A 13098-nucleotide genomic window follows, 5' to 3' on the forward strand; every position below is an offset into this window, starting at 1 on the left:
TCCTCGTCATGACGTCGCCACCGTGAAATCTCTCCTTTCTTTGTTGTGTCGTCGTGACGAGAAGAAGCTCCTTGTCATGATGTCGAGTGTACTTTGGGCCTTGGCAGCTTCATTTTGCTATTGGGCTTCCTTGTCTCGCGACCCAATCATCCTTCATTGTATTCTTGGACCTAAATTGGCATCTTACATACTCAAATAGCCCATTAGTCACTTATGAGGCCCAAGTCAGTCTTATAGGTCATCGAAATAGCAAAAATGCATAAAAATACTTATTTTATTAATATTTTATTCCTAACCTACTAATATTGAAAATGCAATGATTAATTATAAAAGTGCTAGAAAACAAGTTCATCAAGTGCGAAAATGACCTAAAATAACTACTAAATTTGACGTCAGGTCAATAGCTCTATTCAAGGACTCTCATTTTGTCATTATTTTTGTGATTTATTGCGAAACAAAGTTGGAATTTTGTAAAGTTTGTTCATTGTGAGTGGTACTAGAGTAGCTTTAGGGATGTGGTAGGTGGGCTTGTTAATTTGCATACTGAGTGTGATATTTTGGTGGTGGGTACTTGTTTAGTTTGCATAATAAGGGTGATGGGAATTATACATAGTATATATGATAGTGACGACTTGATTGTGGCTGTGGTTGAAGAAATAATTATTCTGCACTAATTTGCGACTGATCTTGAGTTGCCTGAGGTTGTGGTTGAGCTAGTGAGTCTTGTTAATGTTCATTTTTTTTTGTGGGAATACTTGAGATGGAGTGAGCCATGTTTGTCATGTCACCACTCAAATTGTTCAAGGGAAAATGTGGTTAGAGTTGCAGGTGACGGTTCACCCCGATGACTAACAACCATGAATGGAGGAGGAAATGAAGAAGGAACTCTAAGGAGTTGAGAAAAGGGAGACAAGAAGGAGAGAGGATCATTTTCTATGGGGTTAGGATAGGTATATACTATTGACTTTCATATCCCATGTGTCGTTTGATTGATGAGCTTGTCATTTAATAGTTTCCATGTTAAATCTGCTATGTGACCTGACAAGACTTAGTTATAGGGTATGTTGACGACAAGTGATAGTCATCTTTTTGGGGTGGTTGAATGATGAGTCTAGGCAAGGTAGTTTCCCTGGTGGGGTAGCCCTTAGTGAGGTTTGGTGAAAGTGTCTCCAATCGATCGTAAGACAGAATATGCACAACAAATAGAAAGAAGATATCAGTCATATCTAAGTTTATTATATAACTTTTATTCATATTTTTTATTAAATATATTAAGCTAATAAAGAACTATCAAATTTAAAATGGTAAACTATTTAGTTGGTCAGCCAAAGTGAAATATTTACAATTTGGTCGCTTAACTTTTAGGGTGGTTTCATTTTAGTCACCCAAGTATTAAATCTCTAACAGCGGTTAACTATACATGCCACGCCACATTTGCACTTTTAGTTTGGTTACCTAACTTTTAGGTCGCTTTTTGGCAACCCAAAAAATATCTTTTTTAAATATTGATTGGGGTAAAAAAAACCAAGGATTAAAGTGAAAAAAGTGATAGAGACTGAACAATACACAAAAATTGTGAAATTGTACTTGTTTATCCCATTGCCGGAAAATCTAAATTTGGGTTTTGAAACATAAATTTTTAAATATTAAAATTTCAAATTATAGTAGCAAATCGATTAACATTATCAATGGATGAAAATTTTTCAAAAATTTATTTAATTTATTTTGAAGTTTTGAAATTATTTTCAGAAATTATCAATGAAATTTATTGTCTTTAATAGTTGTCTACGAACCCCAACTTCTTTTGATTATATGATCTTGAATCTTCCATGTTAAACTAAAAATAAAGAAAAATTCTTACAATTACTTAAATTTATTAATTTTATCTTCCATTACAAACAAAACTCAACTTTTTCATCACTTCTTTACCCAAACAAAGAACAAGCAATTAATTTAATGAATTGCAAGTATTTTTTTCCTTTACTTTTTAACTTAGCATGGCAGATTTGAGATTATATAATAATAAAAAATTAACTTTCATGGAAAATTATCAAATATGATTTATTTGAGTTGATTTCATTAAGGATAATCAAGAAGCATATAATAAAATTTAATTATTTTTTATTATAGTAACAAATTGGTTGACATTATCAATTAATAAATTTTTTTAACAATTTATTCAATTTATTTTGATGTTTTAAAATTTAAATTTTCAATATTAAAAAATTAAAAGAAAATTAGAATTTCGCCAATGGGATAAACAAGTACAGTTTAACAATTTTTGTGTATTATTTTAGTTTCTATCACTTTTTCAATTTAATCTTTGATTTTTTTTACCCCAATCAATTTTTAAAAAAATATTTTTTGGGTGACCAAAATGAAAGTGTAAACATGATATGGCGTGTATAGTTAACCGCCATTAGAGATTTAATATTTGAATGACTAAAATGAAAGTGGCCTAAAAATTAAATGATCAGCTACATAATTTATCCAATTTAAAGCTAACTTCAAAGTAAAAACGTCGGGTTCAATCGGTTATTAAAATTTGATAAAGATTGGGCCTCTCCTTAATTTTCTTATCAAATTAGTTCCAAATTTAGATCAATCCTTCAGCAATTTGGTGACGTCAAAAGCTAGAGCACAAAAACAGATATTTAACTGAAAAAAAAATTGAAACAACCACATTTTTTTATATATAAAAGAGATTATTTTGGATATAAAAAAGTGCGAACATGAGAAATCGAATCTGAAATATATTAGATGCAATTTTTTAAAAGAAGTGGATGCAAATTTTGAATTAGGAGTCGACCTATAAGATTTAATTGCAAGATTACCATATTTTTATTTTTAAATATTTTAATGTACAACCTATTAATAAAAACTTTATTTGGCTATGTATAAGATGATTTATCATATAATATTTGTGATAGTCATATTCAACCCTACAGGATCACGAAAAGAAGAAAGCACGATCCAAACTGTCTTTTTGAGACATGTCAACCAGACAGGCAACTAAAAAATGTTACATTAACTTTCAATTTCTACATCTCCTTAACATACATATACAGATATATATCGTTTTGAAAATTTCAGCTTTACTGGTGGCGCCTAGCACTTTCATTGGTTGGCCAGGGTTCACATGTTCTTGCACTTGAATCATTAAACAAAACAGTTTAAAAAAAAAAAGAGAGAGAAAATGAAAGAAGCTTAAGAAGAATCAAGAACATTGTTGAGAAAAAAAGGCTACTACTTTTATTTAAATAACAAGTGCTCTGTTATATTGGTGGGGTGGCTTTTCTTTTCCATACTTTTCTCACCTTTTCTTACAGATTCCTGGAAAACAAAGAAGAATAGTTAAACAGTAAAGCAAAATAACCCCCCCCCCCGGTTTTTTTCTTTTTGGGGTCATCGTCATGGATGTTTCTAAGAAGAGAAGAACTCTGCTTAAGGTCATTGTTCTAGGTGACAGTGGGTATGTTTTATTTTATTTTATTTTTGCAGTCTTGATTTGTTTGTAATTGTCGTATCCTTAATTCCTTTTGATATTTTGCTTGTATTTCAGAGTGGGAAAGACATCTTTGATGAATCAGTATCCTTTATTTTGAGATACATGCTTTGTTTATGCATATTATATTTGATTGTTAGTTGCATTGAAAGACACACAATGACAATTACATAGGCCGTTGTAGTTTCTTAACTTGTCATCCAGATATGTTTATAACAAGTTCAACCAACAGTACAAAGCTACAATTGGAGCTGACTTTGTCACCAAAGAATTACAGATTGATGACAAATTGGTAACTTTGCAAGTAAGTGATGAAAAACCAAGGGAAATTCTTACACATTTTTTTTTAACTAAAATCCTCACATTTTACCAAGTGTCTTCTTGTCTGATAGATATGGGATACAGCGGGGCAAGAAAGGTTCCAGAGTCTTGGTTCTGCATTTTATCGAGGGGCAGATTGCTGTGTTATTGTGTTTGATGTGAACATACTCAGATCATTTGAAACACTAAACAATTGGCGTGAAGAATTTCTGAAACAGGTCTCATAATTCTGTACTGTTCATCTCATTTCTTAACAAGTAATAAAACAGATCATAACATGTTTGCTATAATGTCCCAGTTGTAAACTGTAAAGACTCTTTTCCTGTCATCATTGCTAATCAAACTACTTCTTAACTAAAATTTTAGGGCAAACCCATAGCAGACTGTGCATTTCATTGATGTTTTAATTTTAGATATTTATATATGTCATTAATCAACTCATTGTGTTATCTTGAAAAAACCATGTCATACTTTAAAGAAACGACACAAACATTCAGAACTGATTTAATTGTCTCTTTGTATCTTGTTCGTCTCTTAAGTCCTAACCATCATTTGCCAGCATAATTGAACTACTTCTGTTTGCTTTTTAAAATGAAGTTGATTTTGATCCCATATTTTGGTACTCTAAACCAGGCAGATCCATCTGATCCTGAGTCATTTCCTTTCATAGTAATCGGAAACAAGATTGACATAGACGGTGGAAATAGCCGAATGGTATGTTGCTCTAATCTTCACTTTTTCGAAATATTCGTATTAGACATTTCTGTCGGACTTATATCTAAACATGAGTATCAGGATATGATCTGATAAGACCCTTCAAATACATGATAATCTTGGAGAAAATTGAATATGCCCATCTGAGATGCATATCCCATTCAACACTCACACCCGGGTTCGAGTAACAAAGAATGATTCTTTGATGGTACATAAACTATAGTGCTTGACATTGAAATGTGCTTATACACAGGTTTCTGAGAAAAAAGCTAGGGATTGGTGTGCCTCAAAGGGAAATATACCTTACTTTGAGACTTCAGCGAAAGAGGATTACAACGTTGATGAAGCATTTTTATGTGTAGCAAAAACTGCACTAGCTAGTGAACATGAACAACATGACATGTAAGCATGCCCCTCAAGAATCCTTCATATCTATTAAAGTGATATCCATTGCCCTTGATAGTTGATCCTTATTTAACATATAGAAGTAGATGAGATTATTTCGTTCAATTTCCTGTTCTTTTTAAATCTTCTATTTGTTGCTTTGCTTGTGATGTCTATGTTATCTTGCTAGTATACACTACACTTTAACTGCTTTATTAGAATCTATGTTATCGAGAAGTGAGTGCCGAATATGGATATGCTTTATGGGTATGCTGTTCAATTGAAGTTGATACGAATATTTTAAGAAAAGGATGAGTTGGGGTAACGTAAGTCAAAATGAACTGTTTTATAAACCAGGGAAGCTAACATGTTCATTGATGCAGTTATTTCCGAGGTATATCAGAAACTACTTCAGATGTTGAGCAGAGAGGAGGGTGCGCTTGTTGAAGTTAGCTAATGGTTGCATATATTTGCTAATTCACCTTTTCCATTTCTTGAATCCTTTTATTCTTCTTATCATAATTCTTTGGAGGTTTTATGTTGATGTATTATAAAATAAGCATATGTGCCTTCATTTGAAAAAAAGAAATGTTTCATTCGAAAAATAGCAATATATTTGAGCTACTGTGATAAGATTGCAAGTGCAAATACATACATGACACTTTCATGCTCTAAAAGAATCTGGATATTGGAAGATAAAAGTCAATATGACAATCAAGATATGGTAAACTGAGTAGTCAACCCATTAATCTATGGACAGATCCAACCACATTACATAACGGAAATGTAAATCTAAACAACAATTAAAGAAATCACAACCACAAGAATGAGAAATAGTTCATCTTGAAATGTCAAAGATGATTTATCATGTGTGGCTACTTACAAGTTTAAACAAACCTCATATTTGGATTGGACTAAAACAAACAAGAGAAGTGAAAGGGAAGTAATATCCTCTCCCTTGTTTCCATATATCTCTTTATTTTTGTTAACCCAATTTGGAGAAAAACATTTATTTTTATTTTCTATTTTTTGAAAATTAAAAAATAGAAATAAAAATTTTTATAATAGAAATATGATAAACAAAATAAAATAAAAATCTATGGATTTGAATCAGGGTAAAAAATTTAATATTTAAAATTTTTGCATTTATATGGATTTGAACCAAAGCCAACTAAAAATGTTTATTTTCATATTTTTTTTAGTTTTACAAAGCACTTTTAGTGAAAATAATGAAGACAACTTTTTATGTTTCTAATTTTCATTTTATTTTTCCATATTTTTAGAATTTCAACAAACATATTTTCTTCCATGTTTTCCATTTTCCAAAAAAAGGAAAATGAAAATGGTCTCTATTTCATGAAACCAAACGAAACCTAATTTTAAAAACTAAAACACCATTTTTATGAATTTAATCTTTTTCTTTTCTTTCTGCTATTTAACCAAGCTAAAATTATGAAAAATCCTTAACATTCTTTTTTATTTATTTATCTTTTTACATTAACTATCCAAACAAATCATATATATTATTCCATTTTCCTTTCTTTTTTAATTATTGATCCAAAGTAGAGTAAAAATAAAATAATAAAAAAAGAACTACATAATAAGAAAATAGAAGAAACTACAAAATGAGAAAAGAACAAGACAGAAAAATTCTAGAAAATCTAAGGACCTGAAGGCAGAGGTGGTTATGATATATTTTCTTTATTTAGCATCACAATTCTTAATCTTTATTTTTTGATACAATGTCTAAACTACTCATCTAACGCTTAAATAAGAGGATAACGTACCTGTTTTTTGATACAATTTTTAAACTACCCACCCCAACCTTTAAATAAAAGGATAATATACTTTAATGCACCCGAACTCACATCCTCTTGCACAAGCAACAATACTGATACTAACTGAGTTAAGACTCAATCGACATGAGGTGATGATATTTGAATTCATTATGTTGTGTTGTGACCTCCAAGCAAGGAAGTTGTGATCGTCATTACTGGTTCGCCAAAAACTTTAAGTAGTTGAACGGGCAAAAGCTGGAGAAAGTTTAGAAAGTCAAATCCACTAAATTTAATTTTCTACGCCTAGAATTAACTTGCAGATACAGGGCTACGGTCGGATCTCATAGAGATTGGACAACAAAATTGAGTTTTGCTGCGACCAGAATGTAGTCATAGTCATGACTAAGTCAACTACAAGAAAAATAAATAAGTGAGGGTTAATTATTTAAAAAATAATGAAATAAACATAAAGAATAACGAACAAAATAGATAATAGAAAATCAAAATAGTAATAAAGAAAAAAGATGACAAAAACTCCAATCTCGGCATTACTGCAACTTTAAATATCAACTTTTTTAGATCGTAAATTAATTGTAAGAAAAGTTTGACAATTAATCATTACCAATAGAATAATTCTAAGAGAAATTCGAAGAATTTAATTTGCCAATAGCATTACGAATTAGAAAGTCGCAACTTTAATTAACAAACTCAATTACACAATTTTTTTAAATTAGATTACTCAATCCCATAGAACAACTCGGTTGCTTTATTTCAACCAAATTATTCTAACTTCTAACTAATTGTTGAACAAAAAAGTAATTACGGATCTAGTTATACTATCCTAAATACAGAAGAAATGGTCCAACTTGAAATGATAATAAGAATAATATGAACAGTAAAGATGTAATACAATAAAATGGGGAATGAGTAAATACCAATTCAATATAAAAAATTGAAAGAATACTTAAATTTCATCGTCTTAGTAAAACCAAAACTTCTATTTACTCTTAGATTGAAAATATGAAAAATTGCCAAGTGGCTAATTTTGTTAAATCTATGTAAAAGGTTGTGGTAAATTTTATTAAATTTGCAAGTCGATGGGAAACATTGTCTACTTTAAGATAGTAGCAGATTATATAGGAAGAGTTTGGAAAAACAATGTCCGAACCAGCAATGATAAAAAAGCAAATAATAGGATTTAATAATACAGGGTTATTAATATTGCACATTAAGTTAAAATAAACATTCATTAGGTTTCTTTAGAAAAGAAATAACAGAAAATGGATAATAAAAAAATTCAAAATATAGGTTTAAAAATCAATAACATAGATGATGAAAATAACCCTCAAACCATAAGTCTATTAATTATAAAAAAATAATGCAAACTTTTGAAACGAGAGAAATCTATTTATATCGGTGTAAAATAAAAGTAATTTTATATTCTTCTGTAATTTTTTATACAATTAATATTTTAATAATCTAATCATCATATTTCAAGTTCCCCTTATGTAGGTTATACATGTCAAGTTTGACATAAACTAAATTTTTTTCTAACTAAAATAACTTCCAACCGTTAAATATATATTAATATAGATAATTTTTTAGATTAACATGATACAAATATTGTATCGATTAAAATATTTACATGCATGAAAAATACAAATTTCTTAATGAATTCAATAGTTGGATTGTTAAAATATTAATCATATAGAAAGTTATGAAACGATATGTAAAACCACTTTGATTTTATATTAATATAAGTGGATCTCTCCCTAATTTGAAATATACAAAACTGAAGTCAAAAAAGAAATATAAAAAATATTAATTATTGATAATAAATTTTGTAAGCTTTTTCTTGAGCATTTTTGTCCGCTTCTTCAACCCATATGTTGGTTGGATCATTGAATTCATCGCAATAAACCTTCATAATCTCATTCTTCCTCACAAGAACTTCATCTACTTTTTTAGTAATTTGATATGCTATTCATAGAGAATATGATACATCTTTGCCTCTTGGTGAAGTTATTCAATACTTTTCTCTCTTTCTCTCTTTTTTGGTATTCTACATGTTTGTTTTCCTATCCATGTTAGGGTCATGGTTGTGTTGGAATGCCCATACGTTTCGTGGTGCAGCAGAAAAATAACTCTAGCGATCACAACCCATGGATCCATGTACGAGGATCGAATCCAGGTTGAAAAAGATTGAATATATACCTTAAAATTATTTCAAAGAGAGCAACATTGGTACAAAAGTGAACCCAATGTTGAGATGCCAAACCTCAGTGTAATCCACCCAGAAGAGAACGATTAGAAAATTCTCCAAACTCTTTAGAGAGAAAAATGTAAAAAATAATAATAATAACTTTTGCTGCTAATTAAAGTGATATTTTGGATAACCTAAAAATTGGAATTCTAGCTTCCTTTTATTCAAAATCCTATGTTGAATAAAATCTTTTTGTAGAGTAATTTAAAGAAACAACCATAAAATGTGATATCCTTGCCATAAGGTTATCAATTTCCAAAATCCCTTAAAATGTATCTTTGACCAAAAAATATTAAATCATTATTTAATACTTCCAGTAAAATATTCTAGTTAAAAATTATATGAATCTAATTCATATATTATTTTAATTGTATCATCTATGTGTGTACATCAAGTATGTACACATATCTCATTTAATATTTAACTTTGTCAAATTAAATTAAGCATAAGAATATTTCTATAATTAATTTAATTGGTATAATAGTTAAATATAATCTCAACTTTCTTTAGATTCTGATCACTTCAACCATAGGGTGTGACTTTATAGGCTCTTGCAGCATTGGCAGTAATATTATAACATTTTTTAATGTTACAAACAGTGAGTGACATCTAGCAAATGCATCATTGCTACCCAACCTACAAGAAGTCGTGGTTTAACATAATCTTTCCATGATATTGTCATCATGTAGTATATCCATTTTCTCCAATATTTTGATTGGATACAAGTCATGAAACAATCACACATGTATAGTTCAATCTCTTGTTTCTTGATATCCTGAGTAGACTAAGATAAACAAATGAGTGTGATATCTGATATCAACTCATTTGAGCATGGCCATGCATTTCCAGACTCACTTGATTAGAAGGCTTAAGATATTGCTCTCATTATGTATGATGGACAAATCCTATCTCGATCACTCATATCCAACATCAGTCTTTCTAGTACAATAATTTATGAAAGACATTTGACTATGTCAAAGCATACGACTCACAATGTTGGAATAATGGTGATCTCAAGTCTAAGGATTATATATACATTTATCACTATGAGAAATGTCGTGACTATTACATAATAATCCAAGAAGCACTCTTATGGTCTAGTATATTGTTCTCTAACATATACTTACGTGTTGACCTGGTATCACATATCTATAAAAACATTTGTCATCAATCAAGCACATAATCTCAATGCATTATTGTTGTCCAAGCCCACAATAATACTTGACTAAGGACATTCACGAATGATCACGTCATTCTTAAGACTTTATCATTATATAGTTTATTTAACATATAAATAAAGACTAAAAACAATAGTGCCAATGTATTTATTATAAACTAGGTAAAAGTATGTTATCACAATCATCATATGATTGATCTTTGAGCATACTCCAACAATCTCCCACTAGCACTAAGACCAATGACTTATATATCTAATACTTGTTGGATCTAGTGCCCTAAGGTAGTATATTCATTTATACAATTGTAATTTTTTTTCGAACAGATTGGTTAATAAAATTATCGATGAATTACATTAATATCCTTTGTATATTGTCCTCAAATGGTTTTTGCATGTAAAGAAAAATAAAAGAAAATATTAGTTCATTGGTTGTCTAACGTTTAATTAATACTAAGCAGTTTTACGTGGTCGAATCATAATACGAAAAGACAGGTTATGTTAGTAGATGAACCTAAACATGTCTTTAGTCTAATCATAAATGAGAAAATTGATTGAAAGACTAATATGTTTGAGGTTAATATGAAATTATGGGGTTAATATGACATTATAATAAAGATCAGTTAAGTAATTTACCCAAAAAAAAGTAGCTAATTAAAGCTCAAGGACTCACTAAGGACTCACCAAAGCAAATCACACAATACACACAATTATCATTCAACCGAGGACTCACCAAAATCAACTAAAAACACAAGCCTAAGCTAAATTCCCTTGAAACTGAAATTTCAAAAAGCTTAGTCGAAATGCAAAAATCTCAACACTTATTCCTTCCTACTACATGAAACTAATCCTAATCAACTAATTAAACATCTAAGAACAATTCCCAACCTTCAAAATACTCAAAACTATGTAGATTCATGGATCCAAAATTTTGACAAACTATGGCAATTTTCATGAAAATTCAATAAAACCTTAGAATTCCTTAATGAAACTTTAAGGAGTGTTTAGAAACCTTCTAATCATATCAAAACGAGTTGAAAAACACTTTAAAACATTGATTTCATACAAAATCTCAAATTTCACCATTAACAACCCAAATTTCGACATTTATTCAAAACTTTTGATTCAATAGATAAAAACTCAATTTAAAAGGCTAGTTATCATTAAAAAATAATGGGAAAATGAAACGTTATCTTAGTTGAAGGAGAAATGAACGTTTGATTGAAAACCCAGAAAAACTCACAAGTTGTGTAATGGCAAAATCAATGGTGTTCTTGATAGTTTTTACGAAATTCTAGAGAGATTTAACACTTGGAAAATGATAGGAATAAAAAGAATTTATGTTTTGAAGAGAAAATAAGTGAAGGATGCTTGAGAATGCAAGGGACGACAAAAACAAAGAGAAGGGGAAAAGGTTTCATGAGTTTTCTATAGGTGGGGAAAAGAAATAATTTAATTTTTAAACTTTTAATTTTTAAACTTTGGTAAATTTACCCTTTTGATACCCTTGACTTTAACCCATTTTTTTAAAAACAGTCCTTTATTCAAAATGAAGGGTTTTTGAACATCATTTTCAAAAATTGATTTAATTTTCTAAAAGCCATAGACGAAGACATTTCCGATTTACCATGCTACAAATTTTTGAACATATTTGAACTAAAATTCCAAAATCATCTGTGAAACTTCTAGACCCAATTTCAGGATGTGACACTAAATTGAATAAAATGGAAAATAGCATGATTTATTTGGAATATGGTAGGAATTATAAAATGTAAGTTTGGTAAATGGTACCGGATTGAAATTTATGTGATGTTATAGAATCATATGTGTATATATGGAATTGTTGTTAAGAAAGCATATAAACGACTATGTGAATCAATAAGAAACACGCCTTAGGGGTCGAAACAAGTAAGAATAAGTCAATAGACTCTAGAAAGAGATTCGAATGGTAAGTTAAATGGATAAAAGATGTTGATTGAACATGGAATTGAATAACTTAATGTTAAAAGTATATATGTTTGATTCATGAATGGTATTGAATGACAAAATGACATTGATCGATATGAATTTGATAATAATATGTTGTATGGATTGATAATGTAAGGAATTGCTTTATATAATTTGATTGGATTATTGGTATCCTATTAACTATATAGGCTTATGCACATTGTGTGTCAGGATGCGCTTATGCGCCAATATGCACTTCGTGTGCCAGGATGCACTTATGTGCCAGAATGCGCTTATACGCCAATATGCATTTCGTGTGACAATTTTCCTAACTAGTGTATTAGTTAGAGGATTCGCGCTTTCGTCCTCAGACTAAGTCTAGGTAATAGAGAATATAAAATATGAACTTGATAAATGTTATTTGAATTTAATAATTATATGAAATGATATTATAAAATTGTATTATATGTGAATAGGATTAAAATTATATATATGAATATATCATGTTGATCGTAGTTGAGATAGGTCAAGATAATATGAAATGTAATATATATGTATTGGTTGATGATGTAGGAAACTATGTTGTGGATTGAATGAATTCTTTTACCATAGTCATTTTGAATTGTTAATTGAGATTATGTGTTTGATGAGGTAATCTAATGAATCAAGTAATTTAAGAAAGTTAAACTAAAAAGGGATGAATAGATGAGGTGAAATGGGAATTTTTTATTATGATATGTTATTACAATGTAAGAATAATATGTGTATACGAATTTGGCTAAATGTAAACTTGGTATCAGTTTGGTATTTAACATGAATGGTTTGTACCTTGATTGATTATGGAATATGAATTGATTGTTTATACGGTTAATTCTCTTATTGTATTGATTTGTATCATGAAAGTACCACTGAGTTTTATCGCTCAACGTACGATTTGTTTATTCTATGCACTCGTATAGGTGATTCTTCAAGTCCCAAGTCTTGATTCAGTATCTAGCCAACAATCCTCGAC

The 13098-nt window shown here is 29.6% G+C and overlaps 1 protein-coding gene across 1 annotated transcript; it reads left to right on the top strand.

Annotated features, from left to right (window-relative positions):
• The first annotated feature begins 3074 nt into the window (after window positions 1-3074).
• LOC107945511 (ras-related protein Rab7) lies at window positions 3075-5557 on the top strand. Its single transcript, XM_016879550.2, has 7 exons — window positions 3075-3472; window positions 3563-3589; window positions 3710-3809; window positions 3898-4044; window positions 4460-4540; window positions 4794-4942; window positions 5308-5557. Exons 1-7 carry the CDS (start codon window positions 3414-3416, stop codon window positions 5369-5371), a joined length of 627 nt encoding a protein of 208 aa, XP_016735039.1. The 5' UTR covers window positions 3075-3413; the 3' UTR covers window positions 5372-5557.
• The last annotated feature ends 7541 nt before the right edge of the window (window positions 5558-13098 follow it).

This window comes from Gossypium hirsutum, chromosome D12 (genome assembly GCF_007990345.1).
Source record: "Gossypium hirsutum isolate 1008001.06 chromosome D12, Gossypium_hirsutum_v2.1, whole genome shotgun sequence".
NCBI classification, from domain to species: domain Eukaryota; kingdom Viridiplantae; phylum Streptophyta; class Magnoliopsida; order Malvales; family Malvaceae; genus Gossypium; species Gossypium hirsutum.

Bases quoted from the DNA above. Each gene is read 5' to 3' on its own strand.
- LOC107945511 (XM_016879550.2), top strand. From the start codon at position 3,414: ATGGATGTTTCTAAGAAGAGAAGAACTCTGCTTAAGGTCATTGTTCTA. The intron at 3,590-3,709 runs GTATCCTTTATT...CTTGTCATCCAG, and splicing joins AAGACATCTTTGATGAATCA to ATATGTTTATAACAAGTTCA. The intron at 3,810-3,897 runs GTAAGTGATGAA...CTTGTCTGATAG, and splicing joins ACAAATTGGTAACTTTGCAA to ATATGGGATACAGCGGGGCA.